Source organism: Macaca thibetana, chromosome 9, assembly GCF_024542745.1.
Source record: "Macaca thibetana thibetana isolate TM-01 chromosome 9, ASM2454274v1, whole genome shotgun sequence".
Classification (NCBI taxonomy): Eukaryota; Metazoa; Chordata; class Mammalia; order Primates; family Cercopithecidae; genus Macaca; species Macaca thibetana.
Window position 1 is genome coordinate 24,213,453 of NC_065586.1, and position 22,932 is coordinate 24,236,384.

General features: G+C 43.4%; 1 protein-coding gene across 10 annotated transcripts in view; it reads left to right on the plus strand.

Annotated features, from left to right (window-relative positions):
• Nucleotides 1-22,932, plus strand: part of KIAA1217 (KIAA1217 ortholog) — an 839,027-nt gene that overhangs the window by 668,944 nt on the left and 147,151 nt on the right. For all 10 annotated transcript variants that reach the window (XM_050804835.1, XM_050804844.1, XM_050804834.1 and 7 more), the window contains one exon: nt 1,177-1,375. In XM_050804835.1, coding sequence (XP_050660792.1) covers nt 1,177-1,375 — 199 coding nt within the window. The remainder of the gene's footprint in view (nt 1-1,176; nt 1,376-22,932) is intronic.

Here is a 22,932-nt window from a genome sequence, read left to right on the forward strand (position 1 = left end):
GTAGCCCAAACCTCGAGGCCGGACTGGCTAAATAATTGTCAGCGTACCTTGTTCAAAAATCATTAATAAGGCCCGGCATGGTGGCTCGCACCTTGGAATCCCAGCACTTTGGGAGGCTAAGGCAGGTGGATCACCTGAGGTCAAGAGTTCGAGACCAGCCTGGCCAATGTGGCAAAACCCCATCTCTACTAAAAATACAAAAATTAGCTGAACATGGTGGCACATGCCTGTAATCCCAGCTACTTGGGAGGTTGAGGCAGGAGAACTGCTTGAACCCAGGAGGTGGAGGTTGCGGTGAGCCAAGATGGCGCCATTGCACTCTAGCCTGGGCAACAAGAGTGAAACTCCATCTCAGAAAAATGAAATGAAATGAAATGAAATAAAATACAATAAAATAAAATAAAGTAAATATCTCCCTCGCAATGTGAGTTTACTGATTGTGGAAACAGTCTTGGTATGAGACTCTTAAGGGCCAGTTGTGTACAATTTACTCTGGTATGAGTACCTCATCCATCTTGGGTGCATAGAAAAGTATACGGTCCCCTCTGTTGTGAAAGCACTGTTAGAATTTGTCTGGCAAATTGTTTGCTATCGCTGTCCTATAATGTGACTTCTCCTAAACCCCCTGTTCAAAATGGACCACATAAGTCAAATAATAAAAATCTTAATGGAGACTAGGTGCGGCAGGTCACGCCTGTAATCCTAGCACTTTGGGAGGCCAAGGCAGGTGGATCACATGAGGTCAGGAGTTCAAGAGTACTCAAAGTACTCAAAGCCTGGCCAACATGGTGAAACCCCATCTCTGCTAAAAATACAAAAATTAGCCAGGCATGTTGGAGCGCACCTGTAGTCCCAGCTATTCAGGAGGCTGAGGCACGAGAATTGCTTGAACCCAGGAGGCGGAGGTTGTAGTGAGTTGAGATCATGCCACTGCACTCTGGCAATCAATCAATCAATCAATACAATGGAACACTTAAGGGCAATGTTATTTTCCGGTAATTTTCACAACTGATACTTTGACCCACTAGGTCTTTAGTTTTCTCTATCTAACCCTTCTGATGAACTTTTCCCCCTTGCCATATTATTTTTCCAGATTAATAGAGATGGCATTGGACATATTTTCAACATGATTAATAATAGTCTATTTTCCCACTTTCTTTAAAATGTCTTTTGCAGACAAGGAGCCCCAAACTGTCTCACAGTCCTCAACCACCCAGTCTGGGTGACCCGGTCGAGCATTTATCAGAGACGTCCGCTGATTCTTTGGAAGCCATGTCTGAGGGGGATGCTCCAACCCCTTTTTCCAGAGGCAGCCGGACTCGCGCGAGCCTTCCCGTGGTGAGGTCAACCAACCAGACGAAAGAAAGATCTCTGGGTAAGCTTTAGAAGGCAGTTTCTGATGCCCTTTTCTTACTGAATGCGTGTCTTGTTATACTTCTGAACCTATACCCTTTCATTCAACATTCATTTGATATTGATTTGCAAATACTCTAGTACTGGGAAACTTCATTGGTTTAATATCAAGCATTGAGGATTTGCCTGATGGGTAATCAGATCAAGTGCAAGCTGGCTTTGAGTCTGGGCACATTCAGAAGTGGTTGGGATTAGTAATTCAAGCCAAGGGGCTAGTAGTATTTTACCTATGTTCCTGCTACTATACAGCAGGAGTCCCCAGTCCCCAGGCCATGGACCACTACCAGTCCTGTGGCCCGTTAGGAACCAGACCACACAGCAAGAGGTGAGCAGAGGATGAGCGAGGGTTACTGCCTGAGCTCCGCCTCCTGTCAGATCAACTGTGGCATCAGCTTCTCATAGGAGCTGAACCCTATTGTGAACTGCACGAGTGAGGGATCTAGGTTGCATGTTCTTATGAGAATCTAACTAATGCCTGATGATCCGAGATGGAACAGTTTCATCCCGAAACCATTAGTGGAAAATTGTCTTTCACGAAACCAGTCCCTGGTGCCAAAAAAATTGGGGACCACTGGTCTACAGTAAATTGTGAGGAACTGGCCACAGAATGATCCTCTTGTCACTTTGCAAACCTCTTCTCCAGTCCCAGAAGCCAGGACAGTTGGCATTTTTACCCAGTGCTGTGGGTTTCCACCAGCCCTGCTGCACCTATCTGGTAATTCAGTGGAGGAGATGAGTGGCTCCAGGACAAACAGGGACAACGTGGCCAGCATCTCCATGACTATTCATAAGAACCTTGAACACGAGGCTGTTTCCACTACCGCGTGAAAGGATAGAGGGGCTTGGTGTGTGTAGTACACAGCTTTTCTGAAAGGTAGAAGGATTCTTTTTATGCTTTTACCACATATCATTTCCTTTTTGTGTGTTGGAAGTTCACTTTCTATCTTGCTTGGCTTTTTAATTTTTTTTTTTTTTTTTTTTTTTTTTTTTTTGGCCCTTTAACAAAATGGACAAGTCGTGAGGATTTGGACCTCTCTGTCAACTGGGCAGATGTTTCTTATGCTTCACTGCCATGTTAAGGTTCTGATTTGGGTACCTGTGTTTACAAACAGATGGGCTTGGGGCTAAGAGCGGACAGGAAAAGGGTCAACATGCAAAAGCCTTCAGAGTCTGGCGCATGCAAAAGACAGCTGAACTCCGCCATGTAAAACTGAGCAAATGCCTTGCTGGGAGGAGAAGAAAGAAGAAGATAGATATGAGAGAAGGTGTCCTGATTTTGTTTCCTTAGCTGCAGATAATGACCCAAGCAGACTGGATTCAGACATTGTCCTAGCTGTCCTAAAAGAAACCTGACCGGGCGCGGTGGCTCACGCCTGTAATCCCAGCACTTTGGGAGGCCAAGGTGGGTGGATCACGAGGTCAGGAGATTGAGACCATCCTGGCTAACACGGTGAAACCCCATCTCCAGTAAAAATACAAAAAATTAGCCAGGCGTGGTGGCAGGCGCCTGGAGTCCCAGCCACTCAGGAGGCTGAGACCGGAGAATGGCGTGAACCTGGGAAACAGAGCTTGCAGTAAGCCAAGATCGTGCCACTGCACTCTAGCCTGGGCGACAGAGCAAGACTCCATCAAAAAAAAACACACCCACAACTTTGTTATTATTTGTATTATCAATGTGAATATTTAACATTAAATTTTGTGTACTTGATCTTAGTAATCTAAGGTCCTCGTTGTGTAAATGAGAGAAGACCACAGAAAATGTGCTTTTTGTTGATGTGTGTGTTTGCTTGTTTGAGCTCACACAGTTAATTAAATGGCAGCAGTGGGAAGTGCAGGGCTTCAGTTCCCATTAACATCATCTTACAAATGAAGGGACAAGGACACACACAGGAGGGACACACCCAAGGAGCATCATGGGCCAAGACAGTGTCAAGATGACACAGCCTTCCACACCATCACCAGGCTGGGGTTTTCTTTCTGGATTCAAGAAATTTGTGGCTTCTTTTTTTTTTTTTTTCTTGAGACAGAGTTTTGCTCTGTCACCCAGGCTGGAGTGCAGTGGCATGATCATGACTCACTACAGCCTCGACGTCCCAGGTTCAAGGGATCCTCCCATCTCAGCCTTCTGAGTAGATGGGACGACAGGCACGCACCCAGACACCTGACTAATTTTTTATTTTTTGTAGAGGCAGGGTCTCACTATGTTGCCCAGGCTGGTCTGGAACTCCTGGACTCAAGTAATCCTCCCACCTCGACCTCACAAAATGCTGGGATTATAGGCATAAGCCAGCACGCCTGGCCTGAAACTTGTGCTTTCTTAACTCCACTCACACTTAGGAGCCAGGCAAGGAATGGGATTTCCCCTTTGTGCTTGAAGGAAATGAGTGAAACTCAGGTCTCTGTAAAGATAACCTCGGCTTTGCAAACCAAAATGAAGATAAGAATAAATGCCTCTCCGCCTCCCCCCGTACCTGGGGAACTTTGACTCTGTCGGATAATGGATCTTTTGTCTTAAAGGAAGGAATTTCCTCTGCAGCCAAGAACGGTTGGCAGTGCAGGTTGAGACTTGCTGGGTTCAGGAACCAAGCCTTGGGGCAGAGAGACTGCAGGAGCTAAGGCCGGCTTGCCCAAGGAATGGCTGAGGGTGGCGGGTGTTTTCGCACAGGGGTGGCCACGCTTCTGCAAATTGCTCCGTTTTACTCAGCATCCTTTGCTGTAGAGTGCCGGTGTGCTGTCACAGCAGGCTGAAAAATGCATCTGACCTGTTTATTCTGCCCTCCCGGTGAGGGGCTTTTTGACCTGTCATTTTTTACTGCTCCTGGATAGAAACAAAGACACACAGTAAGAGGAGAGGAGAGAAATGAGCAGTTTCTTGCCAACGCGAAGGGAAGCTCTGGTTCCAGAAAATGAGGCTGGCACTGGGCCAGCTGGGTTGATGTTGCCCTTGACCGCCTCTTTGTGGCCGATTGAGGAATGTCCCCCAAGCCGCACCTGGCCCTTATGGCGTAATCCAGTTGAACCTGGACGGGAAATAGAAAGGAAAATGTGAGTCACAGCAAGTGCAAATGCAGTCTCCCTCCCAGAGGCCTTGCTCAGCTTAGTCTTTGGGAAACTCCCCGCCTCCTGGCCTTATTTAACACACAGACGCACGGGTTCCTGGGATAAACAGTGCTCCCCAGAGAGCCCCGGCCATGAGCAGGGGTGTCTCCCAGCACCTGGGTGGCCCAGAAGCACAGCTGCAACTCTATGGGGCCTCAGATATGCAGACTGGATACTTTGAACTGTAACCCCCTGGAAACCCACTGTTAATGCCATCTGGAAGCCCTGGGTGTCTTTTGGGATCTGTACCTTGTCACTTTATCTCAATCCACACAGAGTTTTAAGTTCTCCCATGAAGCCCTGTTGATCTTGCCTTTGTTTAAAATGTTGATGGTTTGTTCATCATGGATTTTTTTTTATCATTTTATTTTTTGAGAGCAACTTTTTAGGTTTGTAACAAGATCAAGGAGAAAATACAGACAGTTCCCATACACCCTTGGCCTCCACGCATGCACAGCCCCCACCTTGATCAGCATCCCCTACTAAAGTGGTACATTTGTTACGGTCAATGAAATGAGACCAACACATTGATATCACCCAGAGTCCATAGTTTACTTTGGGGTTCACTCTTGGTGTTGTGCATTCTGTGGATTTGAACAAAGGTCATGATGTGTATCCACCATTATAGTATTATACAGAATGGTTTCACTTCCCCTAAAAATCCTCTGTGCTCTGCCTATTCATCCCTTCCTCCTGGCTAACCACTCACCAACTGCTCATCTTTTCATTGTCTCCATAGTTTTGCCTTTTACAGAATGTCTTGTAGTTGGAATCCCATGGTATGTAGCCTTTTCATATTGGCTTCTTCCACTTAATAATATGCATTTATGTTTTCTCCATATATTTTTATGGTTGGATAGCTCATTTCTTTTTCACATCTGAATAATCTGTTTTTATGTTGTGTTGTGTTGTGTTGTGTTGTGTTTTGAGACAAGGTCTCATTCTGTCACCCAGGCTGGAGTGCAGTGGTGCAATCACAACTCACTGCAGCCTCAACTTGAGGCATAGATGAGTCTCCCACCTCAGCTTCCTGAATAGCTGGGACTACAGACATGTGCCACCATGCCTGGCTAAGTTTTTTGTACATACAGGGTTTCATCTTATTACCCAGGGTGGTCTCGAACTCCTGGGCTCAAGCAGTCTGCCCACCTCTGCCTCCCAAAGTGCTGGGATTACAGGTGTGAGCTACCACGCCCAGCCTGAATAATATTCTATAGTCTGGATATACTACAGTTTATTTGTCTATTCACCTTCCAAAGGATATTGTGGTTGCTTCCAAGTCTTGCCAATTATAAATAATGCTCTATAAACATTCACGTGCAGGTATTTGTGTGAACATACATTGCAGTTCCTCTGGGTAGATACCAAGGAACAGGATTGCTGGATTACCTGGGAGGCTGCTATTTAGTTTTGTTTTGTCATGGGTTATTGCATTAATTTTGCTTTTTAAAAATATTGCACAAAGACATTCTTTATCATGGTAACTGAGCTTTTGGGAGATCCTTAAATTTTGCACTGGAAGTATGTGCCTTGCTGACCTCACCCCAGTGCTGGCCCCTCATGTCACCCCAGGCGCATCAGATACTGTTACTGCCAGTCCCCAGCCACAGGGCCTGGAGGAAGGAGAGTGAGGAAAGCCCAGCTCCCGGCCTGTACTCTGGCGCATGGTGCCACAGTTTGTCACTGGAGTCCTTCCCCAGCTCAGGCAGCACAGAAAGGCACCTTGAGGGTGGAGCCAGGACAAGATGAAATCCTCACACCACTCCAGCTCCTGAGAAGGGAGGAAACCTTCCCTCACTTCAGTCTGCCTGTGCCTGGAGATAAACCTGCCTGACTCTTAGTTTCTCCACTTGAATAATTTCTCATTTCTATTGCTTCAGTGTATTTGGGGGCTGGGAGAAATGCAGGAAGGCTGAGCATGGTGCATTTCGCAGATGCTGTTAGAAGACATGCAAGAGAGAGAATGGGGAACAGTGGCCATGTTTTGGACCCGTCATATACATCACTGGTGTCTGTGTAATGGTCTCTCTTGGGTGCTGTCCTGGGATGCAAGGTGTCTACTTCTCATTTGAGAGAAGCATTTTACCATTCAGACAGAGCCAAGTGACAGCAACACAGAAGTCCTTTCTGAGGCTGAGAGCCTAGAAATTTACAAAGAAGAAAGGTAAAGAAAGAAATTGATGGGTTCAGCAGCACGGACTCACCCCATCGCCAGGTTCCAACAACCTATCGTGTCTAAATCTCTACTTCCACAGTGGTTGGTTCCCTGCCCTTTCCTCTCATCCAGAGCAAATTCTTTTCAATGGAATTTATGCCACTTCTCCTTTACTCTCTCTTCAGTGAAAACAGAGAAGACCAGGAGAAAGGAAGACTAAAAAGTAAAATGAAAACCGCCTTCCAATAGAATTTGGTTGCAGAAATAATTTCCGTGAAAAATGGTCCTGCTGATATTAGGTCTGGAGTCTTAATGATGGAGTAGTTTCCTTTTAATCATGGTGCTGTCTTAGAAATGCCTGTCTGGAATGTGACCATGGGCGGGGGCTGGTGTCTGGCCGCTGCGTAGTCGGCCTTCGGGGAAAGGGTAGCCACAAGATGTTCCCACTCTTCTGTGAGCCCTCAGGAATTTGAAAATAAAACTCATGTGAAAACAGGAACAACAGCAGCAACTTCTTGATGCAGACAGATTCCTTTATTGACCATATTCTGAATGCATGACTTTAGAAAAGAGACCTCACTGACCAGCCCAGCAGCCAGAGGTGTTCCCATTTCCATAACAAACTGCCTCTGAAACACTCAGACTGAAAAATCAAAAATGATCTTAAATGGCATAGGAGGATTTTAGACTGGTTAGAGGGGGAAGTCCCCCGGCGGGGTGCATTATTGAACATCTATGTGGCTGTTCTTTCATTCCAACATGATTAACTTTGAGGCTTATCATTCCCTATGGGAATTTAAGGAAAAGAAGTCTCATAATTGCCAGAATCTTCCATCCTATGTATATGCAAGGCTGAGTAGGAAATCAGGGCAAAGGAATTGAGGAATTGTCTATCTCTAAAGATGAAAACAAAGGAGGAAACAACTGTAAGACTAATGTGAGACTGTCTGAATGTGAACAGTTATTTCTTGAATATTCAAAGATTTATTTATTTATTTATTTTAGAGACAGGGTCTTGCTCTGTTGCCCAGGCTGGAGTACAGTGCCACAAACAAAACTCACTGCAGCCTTGAACTCCTTGACTCAAGCAATCCTCCCACCTCATCCTTCTGAGTAGCTGGGACTACAAGTGTACACCACCATGCCCAGCTAATTTTTCTGTTTTTAATTTTTTTTAGAAACGGAGTCTCGCTGTGTTTTCTTCTGGTCTCAAACTCCTAACCTCAAGTGATCTTCCCACATTGGCCTCCTAAAATGCTGGGATTACAGGCATGGGCCATGGCACCTGGCCCAAAAGATAAATGAATTTTAAAGAAATAAAAAGAACTATTGCTCTGTAGAGTAAGTGAGGCCAGGCGCGGTGGCTCATGCCTGTAATCCCAGCACTTTGGGAGGCTGAGACCGGTGGATCACAAGGTCAGGAGATCAAGACCATCCTGGTTAACGCAGTGAAACCCCGTCTCTACTAAAAATACAAAAAAATTAGCCGGATGTGGTGGCAGGCACCTGTATTCCCAGCTACTCGGGAGGCTGAGGCAGCAGAATGGCATGAACCCAGGAGGTGGAGCTTGCAGTGAGCCAAGATCGCGCCACTGCACTCCAGCCTGGGTAACAGAAAGAGACTCTGTCTCAAAAAAAAAAAAAAAAAAAAAAAAAAGAGTAAGTGAAGCATTTATTAAATTTGTTTTTCTAAGGGCTTGTAGTGATTGAAAGGTAACACTGTAAAAACAAAAACTTGCAGTAGAGAATTTCATAGCAGGTCAGTAAGTTCATGGTCAGGCTCTTAGGCTGCTAGCATAGAAAATGTCAGAGCAGGCAGAGATACAACAAAAAAAGAGAATTTTAGACCAATATCCCTGATGAACATCGATGCAAAAATCCTCAATAAAATACTGGCAAACCGAATCCAGCAGCACATCAAAAAGCTTATCCACACGATCAAGTTGGCTTCATCCCTGGGATGCAAGGCTGGTTCAACATATGCAAATCAATAAACGTAATCCATCAAATAAACAGAACCAAAGAGAAAAACCACATGATTATCTCAATAGATGCAGAAAAGGCCTTTGGCAAAATGCAATAGCCCTTCATGCTAAAAACTCTCAAAAACGAGATATTGATGGGACATATCTCAAAATAATAAGAGCTATTTATGACAAACTCACAGCCAATATCATACCGAATGGGCAAAAAACAGAAGCATTCCCTTTGAAAACTGGCACAATGCAGGGATGCCTTCTCTCGCCACTCCTATTCAACATAGTGTTGGAAGTTCTGGCCAGGGCAATCAGGCAAGAGAAAGAAATCAAGGATGTTTGGTTAGGAAAGAAGAAATCAAATTGTCCCTGTTTGCAGATGACATGATTGTATATTTAGAAAACCCCATCATCTCAGCCCCAAATCTCCTTAAGCCGATAGGCACCTTCAGCAAAGTCTCAGGATACAAAACCAATCTGCAAAAATCACAAGCATTCTTATATACCAATAACGGCAAACAGAGAGCCAAACTATGAGTGAACTCTCACTCACAATTGCTTCAAAGAGAATAAAATACCTAGGAATCCAACTTACAAAGGATGTGAAGGACTTCTTCAAGGAGAACTATAAATGACTGCTCAATGAAACAAAAGAGGACACAAACAAATGGAACAACATTCCATTTTCATGGATAGGAAGAATCAATATTGTGAAAGTGGCCATCCTGCCCAAGGTAATTTTTAGATTCAATGCCATCCCCATCAAGCTACCAATGACTTTCTTCACAGAATTGGATAAAACTACTTTAAAGTTCATATGAAACCAAAAAAGAGCCCGCATTGCCAAGACAATCCTAAGCCAAAAGAACAAAGCTGGAGGCATCATGCTACCTGACTTCAAACTACACTACAAGGCTACAGTAACCAAAGCAGCATGGTACTGGTACCAAAACAGAGATATAGACCAATGGAACAGAACAGAGCCCTCAGAAATAATACCACACATCTACAACCATCTCATCTTTGACAAACCTGACAAAAACAAGCAATGGGGAAAGGATTCCCTATTTAATAAATGGTGCTGGGAAAACTGGCTAGCCATATGTAGAAAGCTGAAACTGTATCCCTTCCTTACACCTTTTACAAAAATTAATTCAAGATGGATTAAAGACTTAAATGTTAGACCTAAAACCATAAAAACCCTAGAAGAAAACCTAGGCAATCCCATTCAGGACGTAGGCATGGGCGAGGACTTCATGTCTAAAATACCAAAAGCAATGGCAACAAAAGCCAAAATAGACAAATGGGATCTAGTTAAACTAAAGAGCTTCTGCACAGCAAAAGAAACTACCATCAGACTGAACAGGCAACCTACAGAATGGGAAAAATTTTTTTACAATCTACCCATCTGACAAAGGGCTAATATCCAGAATCTACAAAGAACTTAAACAAATTTACAAGAAAAAAATCAACCCCATCAAAAAGTGGGCAAAGGATATGAACAGACACTTCTCAAAAGAAGACATTTATGCAGCCAACAGACACATGAAAAAATGCTCATCATCACTGGCCATCAGAGAAATGCAAATCAAAACCACAATGAGATACCATCTCACACCAGTTAGAATGGTGATCATTAAAAAGTTAGGAAACAACAAGTGCTGGAGAGGATGTGGAGAAATAGGAACACTTTTACACTGTTGAGGGGAGTGTAAACTAGTTCAACCATTGTGGAAGACAGTGTGGCGATTCCTCAAGGATCTAGAACTAGAAATACCATTTGACTCAGCCATCCCATTACTGGGTATATACCCAAAGGATTATAAATCATGCTGCTATAAAGACACATGCACACGTATGTTTACTGCAGCACTATTCACAATACCAAAGACTTGGAACCAACCCAAATGTCCATCAATGACAGACTGGACTAAGAAAATGTGGCACATATATACCATGGAATACTATGCAGCCATAAAAAAGGATGGGTTCATGTCCTTTGTAGGGACATGGCTGAAGCTGGAAACCATCATTCTGAGCAAACTATCACAAGGACAGAAAACCAAACGTCGCATGTTCTCACTCATAGGTGGGAATTGAACAGTGAGATCACTTGGACACAGGGTGGGGAACATCACCCAATGGGGTCTGTTGTGGGGTGGGGGGATGGGGTAGGGATAGCATTAGGAGATATACCTAATGTAAATGACAAGTTAATGGGTGCAGCACACCAACATGGCACATGTATACATATGTAACAAACCTGCACCTTGTGCACATGTGCCCTAGAACGTAAAGTATAATTTAAAAAAAGAAAAGAAAAGAAAATGCAACAACAACAACAAAACTGTCAGATCATTCTCTCTAGCATCAGAACCAGCTCCCTGGCCTAAGTAGCTGGGAGTGAGTGGATAGGGTGCCTGGCTGGAATCACCCATACCACTCTCTTCCTAGTGCACCTGCTGCTACCACTGAGGCTGGAAAGCAGAATCATTCTGGAATATCCAATGGGCTGGGGTCTGGAAGGTGAGAAGCAAGGCAGTTGTGAAGGCTTGGGCGTTTTTTTTTTTTTCCAGCATCATTTGCCAAGGTCCCAGGGCACGGCCAACAGCTCGATCGGGTTGAGACTGCTGGGGCAGGCATCCATCTCTCTAGCCCTGAAGTGTAGGTGAGGCCCAACTCTGCATCAGTGCTGGCAGCTTCCAATCAAGGCAGCATGGCTTTGCAATCACACCTGACCAGAGTTTAAGGAAGCCTCCTCTTTACCAAACCAGGTCTATAGTCACCCAGTTTTACTGTGAAGATTCAGTCCAGTGATTCTGCAAGCCATTTAATAAATCCATTTTTTTAACTGGCTGAACCAGTTCAGTTCTCTGCAACTGATCTCTGACTGCACAGGGCCCTAACTTATTATATTTGTAGATATTGTAGTGCTGCCTGTTCTGTGTGTTTCAGGAAATAGGACAAGTGCTGGCAGGTATAGGTTGATGACTTTTGGAGGCTTGGCAGTGAGCTGGAAGTGTGGTTTTCAAACTATGTTCTAGAGAACATGGAAGTTCTATATTATAAATACTGCAATTTCATGTAAGATCTCATTTGAAAAATAAGCTGATGCTAAACTAGTAAAAAAAAAAATACAGTAAAGTAAAACCGATACACAATAAAAATTAAATAGGCCAGTAGTATGGGAAAAAAATGGAGGGAAGGAGGGAAGGAAGGAAGAACGGACGGACGGACGGATGGAAGGAAGGAAGGAAGGAAGGGAAGGAAGGGTTATGAGGAAATTTCAGAAGAGAGGGAGAAAGGGAGGGAGGGAGGCAGGGAGGGAAGGAAATGAATAAATGTCCTTTATACTCAGCAGGAGTACTTAAATACTTTAATTTGCTAAAATATTATCTCTTAGTTTTCTCGCACTTGATGTAATGAATGTCCTGAGAGGTAGTTTTGTAAAAACTGAATCAATCTTTAAATAAAATGTGGATTTGGGGCTGAGAATTAACCATAGTAAGGAATATGTCAAAAATGTCTTCAGTATAGTGAAATATGCTTTTGTGATATAAGCATCTCTCCACTTTGTTCTTTATCAACTAGGATTTTCATATATAAGGTTTGCTGAAAACAAGGCAGCATTTGTCCAGGTTTGCTAACTTGGCTCCCAATTCACCCGTAAGAAAGAATATTCTTGTAAAAGATCGTGTGGATTCATGATGCATTTGTGCTTACTTTAAAAAACAAAGTTGGGCTGGGTGCCGTGGCTCACACCTCTAATCCCAGCACTTTGGGAGGCCAAGGCGGGCGGATCACGAGGTCAGGAGATCGACACCATCCTGGCTAACATGGTGAAACCCCGCCTCTACTAAAAATACAAAAATAATGAGCCAGGCGTGGTGGCAGGCGCCTGTAGTGCCAGCCGCTTGGGAGGCTGAGGCAGGAGAATGTCGTGAATCTGGGAGGCGGAGCTTGCAGTGAGCCCAGATCGCGCCACTGCACCCAGCCTGCAGCCTGGGCTAGAGTGCGAGACTCCGTCCCAAAAAAAATAAAAATAAAAAATAATGAAAAAAAAAAAAAAGTTGGTCAGATATCCTTAGGAATCTCTTGCGATTAAAATTACTGGATTGAAACTCTAGAAGAGATTTCTTAAACTTTGAAGCAATTGTTTAGTTAATAGGGACCTGAGAGATTCTATGCCCTTTACCAAATATATATATATATATCCTAGAAGATATATATATATCTTCTAGGATTACTTTGCGGATGGGACATGGGTAAAAAAGCATGGACTGAAGTGAGGAGAACATATGATGAATGACAAGGGTGTGAACCCTCAGGCACCATTATTTTAGAGGGTCTTTCAGTGGTCAGGGACTATGATGAGGAAACCGTCTTAGCAGTGAGAGAGGTCTTAGAGAAGATTTAGGTTCTCCTGTTTCGTGTGTGTGTGTGTGTGTGTGTGTGTGTGTGTGTGTGTGATGGAGTTTTGCTCCTGTCACCCAGGCTGGAGTGCAGTGGCGTGATCTCGACTCACTGCAACCTCCACCTCTGGGGTTCAGCGATTCTTGTGCCTCAGCCTCCTAAGTAGCTGGGATTACAGGCACCCGCCACCACGCCTGGCTAATTCTTATATTTTTAATAGAGACAAGGTTTCACCATGTTGGCCAAGCTGGTCTCCAACTCCTGACCTCAGGTGATCCACCCGCCTCGGCCTCCCAAAGTGCTGGGATTACAGGTGTGAGCCACCACGGTTGGCCTAGGTTCTCCTGTTTCTCTTTCTTCCTTTATGGCCAGGCTGTTGTTAAACCTGGAGTATAAGTCACCTTTTTATAAAGTTAACCTAAGACTTTTCAATGCTGAAGAGGGAGCTATAGTGTTGGAAAGGTAGCATATTTCCAAAGCCATTTCAGAAAATCAATCTTGGCATAGTTAGAGTGAACTATTCCATTGTATCTCTGCGTAAGTTAGGGTGAACTATTCCGTTGTCTCTCTGCTATACCCATGATACCCCATCCTAACCCAGACACCTAGCTAATTTTGTTTTCCTGATGTGAAAAATACTCTAATTCAAAAAATAACCCTCCATCAACTTTCAAAGACAACAGAGAAGAAAGTAGGCAGGTTTTATCTATTATTTATACCTTTCTAAATCCAAATTAGATTTGATCTGGCTTCATCAAAACCAATAAAAATATAAAAGAACCATTAAAATAAGAATTAATACAAGTAACAGTTGGGTAAAATATGTGTTCCAGAAAAATTAAGGTAAAGATGATTGCTGCAATTGCAGTTAATATTAGAAAATAAGACAAAAGAAGAAATGTAAGGAGTTACGTGGATTGTATTACTTAAGACAAGGTTTATACTAGCTTGTTAGAAAAAAAAAGTTTTAAGGTATTGTCTTCCAACAATTCTTATATCTTAATGTTCTTGACATCTGATTATCTAGTAAGCAGTTATATGTCACAGTTGTTCTATGCAATGTTTTCCATATGGCTATATCTTTACCATTAAACTTCAAAATCCAACAACAGAGTACTAAGTCATGCAGTGAGAAGGCCATAACTTGGGATCTGTAGCTTTCCAGGGATCTAATTTAATACATAGAGCAAGTTGATATAGTCTTGATAATTACTTTAGCCCTCAGGTGATTGGTCCTTGGCTAATTAGTTGTCTTAGAAGGTTGGGTAACTTCAGCCGGAGAGGAATATTTGAGAGGCAGGTCATTGTTGAAGACCTGAATGGCAAAAGAGAGTTGGAAAAGTCATTTCTCCCACAGTGACAAAATCCCAAAATTTTTAATATGTTCCACTAATACCAGCTACTACTCTACACTTTCCCCAGGAATGAGATTGGAAATTTATGGATTCAGATGCTGTACTTTTAGATGTTCTGCAGTGGTTTGGTTGGAACAAGAGATGAGACAGTAGAAAATGTTACCTGAACTATGTATTAGGGAAAAGATTTTGTTTATCCCATCTCTTTTGTTTCCCTTTGCCGTGAAAACTCTATCTAAATAAAACGTGTTCACCACGCCTTGCTGTTTTCATAAATGCAGAATATATTACACACTTTTTTTAATTAAAAGTTTCTAGCTGAGTTAATTTTTTTTGAAAGTTAATTTTCAAATATGATCCTTTAGGTTTATTTAACAAGTTCCTCCACATTTTTAGCACCGGCTTTTAAAGAACAGTCTATGAAATGTTAGAAATAAAATTAAGATGCAAGCCAGTTTTATGGCATACACCCAAGTAGAACTTCATCCTTGGTATTCTCATCCTAGCAGTGGCCTCCAGAAGGCTGCCTGCTGATGTCCAGAAACTGAGATTTAGGGCAGTTTCTCATATTTCCGGCTCAGCAGAGGAACATCGGAAGCTACACGTTCTGCATTGCTGGAGGGTAGATTATGTCTTCTTAGGCAAAGGAGTTACTGAAAGGTCCTGGTCTGCTGCCATCCAGATTTCACAAGTTAGCTCTGTGGTATGGATTTGAAAGTAAGCAGGCCCCTGTCTGGAGATGAGGTTCTGTCTGGAGCAGGGAGGAGCCGGACTTTCCATCCAGGAAAGCTGCTTTCATGCACGGCAGCAGGCGAGAGCCCCAAGGCACCACCATGACGGTCTTTGGTTTCTTGTGAGTCTGAGCCACCCTCTTAGGGGCTGTTATGGGAGGAATTGTGCCTACCCTCTCCCAAATTCATATGTTGAAGTCCTAACTCCTAATACTTCAGCATGTGGCTGTATTTGGAGGTAGGAACTTTAGAGAGGTGATTACATTAAAATGAGGCCATAAGTGTAGGTCTTAACAGATTTGGATATAGACATGTACAGAGAAAAGACCACGTGAAGACATAAGAAAAAGACAGCTATCTACAAGCCAGGGAGAGAGGCTTCAGAAGGAACCCACACAGCTGACACCTTGATAAAAATAACTCTGTTGTTTAAGTCCCTTAGCACAGCCGCATGTACTTAATTGTGGCAGCCTGAACAAATGAGTACAGGGACTCCTGTCTTCTTCTTACTTCCTGTCTCCTTTGAGGGGAATGTCAGGCTTATGACAGTTGTCACAAACATATTGTGTGTCTTTCTTCAAGACATTAAAATTATGTTTATCAAGCTTTCCATTCACTTTAATTTGTTTTTATTTCAGCACATCAACTTGGTTTATTAGCATTGCAAGGGGAAAGTTTAAAACCTTTTTGTGTATAGACTCCATTTGCATGGCTACTTTTCTTTTCGGTGACTCTCAAGCCCCATCTTCAAATTCAGCAAATGGAAGTTGTTTGACATCTAACTGATTTAACTGCATCCTATCAAGCGAAGCTCCTATTTTCAGCCTGCTGAGTTTGGCTCCTCAAAAGTTGGTTAATGTCATTAAAAATGATATTCCCACCAACTTTTCATTTGCAGAATTTGCTAAGGTGTTAATTGGCTTTCAGATATCCCTGGCTAAACATCTCCCTGTAATATAAAGCTTAACATGATAAAAATAAATTATTTGTTTTCCCCTCTCTTTCTTCCCCAAATTTTGACCACTCTCAGGTTTTTGGGTTTTTTTTTTAACTCTCCATTCATGTATTTATTAAGAATCAATTTGGTTTCTGGCACCACTAAAGGTGCCATGATGAGTTATTTTAAAAATATATAAAATCTGGTTCTTGTATTTAAGGAATTTTCAGTATAACTAAAGACACATGGTAACTATGTAAGGACTGACTTTAAAATATCCATAAATCAAAGACTTCCTGGATGAAACTCTGATTACACCCAGCCACCCTGGACTCCTGGCTGTTCCAGCAGTCTCTCCCCAGCACCTACGTCCCTGCTGCTCTCTGCCTGGATTCACCCCACAAATGCCAGTTTCCCATACCCACGTCTAGACTTCTGCCCATCAGAGAGCCCTCTGGCTGGGTAAAATATTAATAGCACCCCTGCTGCCAGTCTCTGTCTCCTTACCTGCTGCATTCTAGCTTCATGACACTTCTTTAATAGAACAGTGAGTCTCAGACTTTAGCAGGAGACTTGTTAAAGCACAGGTTTCTAGCCCTACCTCCTGAGTTTCTGATTCAGTAGATCTAGGGTGGAACCTCAGAATCTGCATTTCTTACAAGTTCCCAGGTGACATGGATGCTGCAGGTCAGGGAACCACTGATTGAGGGTGAGACATACCCTCAGAAAGAATGAAATTGTTATTTCAGTGATCACCATCACCACATAAGGGCATGTGAATCAGTCCCCAGTGGAGAATAGAAAGTTGTCATTTTACATTGGCGGGAAAATTTAGAGGCCCTTGCAGGGAGGAAAGTCAGAGGTCTGGCCTGGATCGTGTCCCGAAACTAGAGGATTGAATCCCAGCACAGGCGACTAGCCTGGACCTCACTGAAGTACTCTGGAGCCTTCCTCCTGACCCAGGTCTCTCTCTCCCCCTATTCTTTGCCATTCTTATTTTTGATCCCTATTTGATCTCTGAATGACCTCATCTGCCACCTCATCCCCCAGCTGGACACCCTTAGAAATGCACATAGACTCAACATCTGACCTCTGCCCTGGTGCTCGGATCTCGGAGGGTGATCTTTTCTTATGCCTTCGTGCCACTCTGCACATACATCCCAGGTCACTTCATTCAAGGATTTCCCACACCAGTGTCCTGTCCTTCTCCTGCCCCAGGGGACACTCTGGCTCCAACCATGGTCAGTTTAGCAGCCAGATGTTGATATAATTCATGGTGTGGCCGAGGCAGAGGACCAGTGCTTAAGGTCAGTGCACCTGAGGATGTCCCTGGAAAAGAAAGTTCCCTTGGAACAAGATGCTCTATGCTTTGATTCAGTAATTGGCCTTTCTTGATTCTAGGGCTAGGCACGTTCTTGTGCTTTCATTTGGTTCATAAAAGGAACCACATAATGTAGGAGTCTTTTTTTTTTTAAGAGACAGGGTCCTGCTCTGTCACCCAGGCTGGAGTGCAGTGGTATAGTCATAGTTCTACAGCCTCAATCTCCTGGGCTTAAGCGATCCTCCCACCTCAGCCTCTCAAGGAGCTGAGACCACAGGTGTGTACTATCAATTTACACTTGGATTTTGTTGTTGTTGTTGTTAATTTTGTAGGGGCGGGGGTCACTATGTAGCCCAGGCTGGTCTCAAGTTTCAGGTGGTCATCTACCTCAGCCTCCAAAACTGCTGGAATTACAGGCATGAACCACCAAGCCCAACCTATAGGAGCCTTCTTAAAAGTAAAAGCTCAATTAAAACTACATACCAATGCCAGCAATGTACAAGGTGCTTTATTAGGTGGAAAGAAAGAAAGAAAATCATTCTTTTTTTTTTTTTTTTTTTTTTTTTTTTTTTTTTTTTTTTTTTGAGACGGAGTCTCGCTCTGTCGCCCAGGCTGGAGTGCAGTGGCCAGATCTCAGCTCACTGCAAGCTCCGCCTCCCGGGTTCAGGCCATTCTCCTGTCTCAGCCTCCCGAGTAGCTGGGACCACAGGCGCCGCCACCTCGCCCGGCTAATTTTTTGTGTTTTTAGTAGAGACGGGGTTTCGCCGTGTTAGCCAGGATGGTCTCGATCTCCTGACCTTGTGATCCGCCCGTCTCGGCCTCCCAAAGTGCTGGGATTACAGGCTTGAGCCACCGCGCCCGGCCTAAGAAAATCATTCTTTTAAGAAATGCTCACCAGCCAGGCGTGGTGGTTCACACCTGTAATCCCAGCACTTTGGGAGGCCGAGGTGGGTAGATCACCTGAGGTCAGGGGTTCGAGACCAGCCTGGCCAACATGGTGAAACCCTGTCTCCACTAAAAATACAAAAATTAGCTGGGTGTGGTGGCAGGCACCTGTAATCTCAACTACTTGGGAGACTGTGGCAGGAGAATCACTTGAGCCCAGGAGGTGGAGGTTGCAGTGAGCAGAGATCGTGCCACTGTACTCCAGCCTATATGACAGAGAGACTCCATCTCAAAAAAAAAAAAAAAATCCAGGCATAGTGGCTCATGCCTGTAATCCCAGCACTTTGGGGGTCGAGGCGGGTGGATCACGAGGTCAGGAGATTGAGACCATCCTGGCTAACACGATGAAACCCCGTCTCTACTAAAAATACAAAAAAAATTAGCTGGGCGTGGTGGTGGGCGCCTATAGTCTCAGCTACTCGGGAAGCTGAGGCAGGAGTATGGTGTGAACCCAGGAGCAGGAGGCGGAGCTTGCAGTGAGCCGAGATGGCACCACTGCACTCCAGCCTGGGCGACAGAGCGAGACTCCATCTCAAAAAAAAAAAAAAAAGATGCTCACCAAGTATGTACCAGGCACTCTTAGGTTAATAAAAGAGCCACAAACCTCTGAGCTTCTGGAGCTTCCATTCTGTTGGAGGAGGCAGCTGATAAAGAAATAAAATATATACTAGATGGTATAAGTGCTGTGGAGAAAAATAAAGCAGGAGAAGGGATACAGAGAGTGCTGAAGACATGAAGATGGGAGAGTTGTAATTTTATGAAGGATGGACGGGGGAGCCTCACTGAGAAGGCAGCCTTCGAGCCATGACCTGGAGCATGCGAAGATGTAAGCCGTGCAGATATCTGGGGGAAGACAGTTCCAGGCAGAGGAACAGTCAGTGCAAAAGCCAGAGAAAGAGCATGCCTGGAGCATTCAAGGAACAGCAAAAAGGTCATTGCAATTGGAATGATGTCAGAAAGGTAACAGGCCAAATATTATATGGCTTTTCCAAAACAAAGACTCTGGCTCCACTGGCCACATTGGAAAGAGAATGCTACTACATTGCAGAGTTAGGATCAGTGGCGCCACTTCAGATTTAAAGACTATTCTGGCTACTAGGTTTGGAACAGAATAAAGGCAGCATGGACAGGAGCTGGGAGACCAGTTAGGAGTCTTGCAGTAATCCAGGAAGATGGGAGTGTTAGCAGAGTGAGTAGAGAAAAAAATCTGGGTTCTGTAGATGCTTTGAAATGAGACAAAGGTTGGCTTCTGCCATCCAGGGGTTTGTGTTCTAATGGAGAAGGCATAGATGTAAGAAACTCTTTTTTTTTTTTTTTTTTTTTTTTTGAGACAGAGTCTCACTCTGTTACCTAGGCTGGAGTGCAATGGTGCCATCTTGGCTCACTGCAACCTCATGCCTCCTAGGTTCAAGCAATTCTCCTGCCTCAGCCTCCTGAGTAGCTCAGACTACAGGCACGCACCGCCACACCCGGCTAATTTTTGTATTTTTAGTAGAGATGGGATTTCACTATGTTGACCAGGCTGGTCTCAAATTCCTGACCTTGTGATCCACCCGGCTTGGCCTCCCAAAGTGCTGGGATTACAAGCGTGAGCCACTGTGCCTAGTTGATGTAAGAAACTCTTAACCCAGGATATGATGCAAACATCACCATAGTAGCTAACATTTGCTAAGCACTTACTCTGTGCTAGGCAGTATCTAACACACCAACCAGCAAAGCCAAGATTGGAACCCAAGCAGCCTATCTGTAGAACCTACATACTTAACCACTACAATGTACGAAACAGTAAAAAAGACAAAGATCTTATTTGGATAGCTTGGAGAATTTTTAATGAAAAGTAGCATTTGATTTGAGTTTTGAGGGATGACTAGAAATTGACAGTTTGAAAAGGGGGAAGGTCTCTCATGAGAGCAGTAACTATAATAATAAGATTCCACTAATAACCACGTAGTGGTCACTTGAACATTCCAGCAATGAAGCTGGAGCCACAGGGGCGTATTTATCTCTACAGAAGTTATTCCACCCTATCCCATGCCATTCATACCTGTAGCTACAGCTGCTCCCACAACCCCACCCCCAATAAAGAGGGCACTAAGTGTACCCAGAAGCAGCCAGTAGAGTAATCCGGGTCACCTCATCTGGGTTCCATTAGTTACCTTGTTTGTGACATTGGGCAAGTTAATCAATCTCTGAGCCCTTTCTGTAAATACCTACCTCATAGAGTAGAGTTGATCCTTGAGCAATACAGGGATTAGGGGCGCTGACTCCCTATGCACTTGGAAATTCACATATAGCTTTTGACTCCCCCAAAACTTAACTACTAATAGCCTACTATTGAGCAGAAGTCTTGCCAATAACAGAAGTCCTCAATTAACACATTTTGTATGTTCGATGTATTCTATACTGTATTTTTACAATAAAGTAAGCTACAGAAAAGAAAATCTTATTAAGACAGTCATAAAAGAAACTGTATTTACTATTTATTTAGTGGAAGTGGGTCATCATTAAACTCTTCATCCCCATCATCTTCACATTGAACAAAGCTGAAGAAGAGGAGGAGGGGTTGGTCTTGCTGTCTGAGGGGTAGCAGAAGCAAAAGGAAATCTACCTACTGTTAAGAATGGCAAATATCTGACTTATTGGTGGCAAATATGTGCGGGTCTGCAGCAATCTCAATTCTTGCCTCCTTAGAAGAAACCATTCGACTGAGAGGCCTAAGGCAGAAAGAGAAACCAAGGCAAGTTTCAGGGCAGGAGTGGAACTTTGTTTAAAAAAAAATTTTAGAACAGGAAAGAAAGGAAAGTACACTTGGAAGAGACACAAGCAGGCACGTTGGAGGTCAAGTGCGGCATTTTTATATATTGGCATGTTTCCGGGGTCTTGTGTCCCTTTTCCCATGATTCTTTCCTCTGGGTGGGCCGCCCGCATCCACAGTGACCTGCTAACACTTAAGAGTTGAGCATGAGCAGTGTGTTTACTGCAGTTGTACGCATGCTCACCTGAGGCATTCTTCCATTTTCCAGTGGCATGCCCCCAGAAGGTCATGCTTCGCCATTTTGTCTCTAACTGTGCATACCAAAGTCTAGTGGCCCAATTTCTAAACTGCCAATTACCAATTTCAAGTGTTTTTATTTATAGGGAAACTGCCTTTCCCTGGCACTGGCTGCAACCACTTATTATTTTAGAGAGACCATTAACCACCACCTGGCCATCACCTGATGGTTGCCGGACGTTCCTGGTGGGGTTGGAGGGAGCCCTCTCCTGCCCCGCTCATGCCTGGCTAGCTGCCTACTGTAACAATAGAAGTGGACTCACACAGCTCGAACTGTATTGTTCAAGGGTCAACTGTAGTTGTACATAGGCAGTGAGATCATATAGGTCATGTTCTTAATACACTGCCTGATATGTAGTAAGTACTCTGTAAATTAGCTGATGGTCGTAGTGATGAGGGTTTTTTTTTTTTTAATGTCTGTTCCATTCTAAGATAGGACATTACAAATTTCATTTAGAAATATTTACATCATAATGGTTAAAATTAAGACATTTCTCATTTGTGATGTACTCACTTTTAACTAATTTTTTTTTTACTGATGATGTTAACTCAAACCTCATCTCTTTCCCAGTTCAAAAAAATGCTCTGTCATTGTCCTTTTACATCATGTTTCATTTGCTAAGTTCACAAGTTATTTTATAATAATTAACATTTTAGATTGGTCGGCTGAATTCTGATAGTCTTCATTCTCATTGGTAACATGTCATTGAATTATATTTTAGGTTATCTTGGATATCATCTCTAAATTCTAATGGCCACTCTATATTGCATTGTTCTTTTCAGTTCTGTCTTTCAGTTCCTGGGTCCATCAGATCTAAAAATGTGACTGAGGTATTCCAGCATGGAGAGAGTTAATGTGAGGTTGAATGTGGATAATGCTTCAGAAAGAGTCCAAAAAATATAGAAATTATGCTAATAGGAAAGAATGAGTATCAGAAGATTTCTAGCAATATAGCAGCATGAGGGATCTTAGATGCTAACTATACCCCTTGTCACCACAAACACATAGAGACCCAGGATAAAATATAATAATAACAAAAAATAATAATAATACATGGCAAGTTTGAAAGAAAGGAAAGGAAATCTCCAGATTCCAAAAGTAAAGAAGAATATCAAAGTGGAAATAACAATGGACATGGATATTTCAGAGCTGGGTACCAAGTCTTTGAACTAGGACTTTGCTACTTACGTAGCAATGGGCAAATGAACAGATAGATGGACTAGTCGCCCCTGTGTAAATAGCCTAGAGGTTCAAATAGCTGATCATTTATTTTTTTAAAATGGGTAGATAAAACTCTAATCACAGCCCAGGAAAGCGGCAAAGAGGTTTGCCTCTGACCCGAGAATTGGGGCAGAAAAAGGAAAATTGTCTGGGAGAAACAAAAACCCCAGACAAGAAACATGCACAGGGATGAAACCTGGACTTATACCACCTGCATTTTGGGGACTCCCCACAGTATATTAGTCAGGATAGGCTAGTTAATGCTGCAATAACAATTCCCAAATCTCAATGGCACTTATCACAACCACTGTTT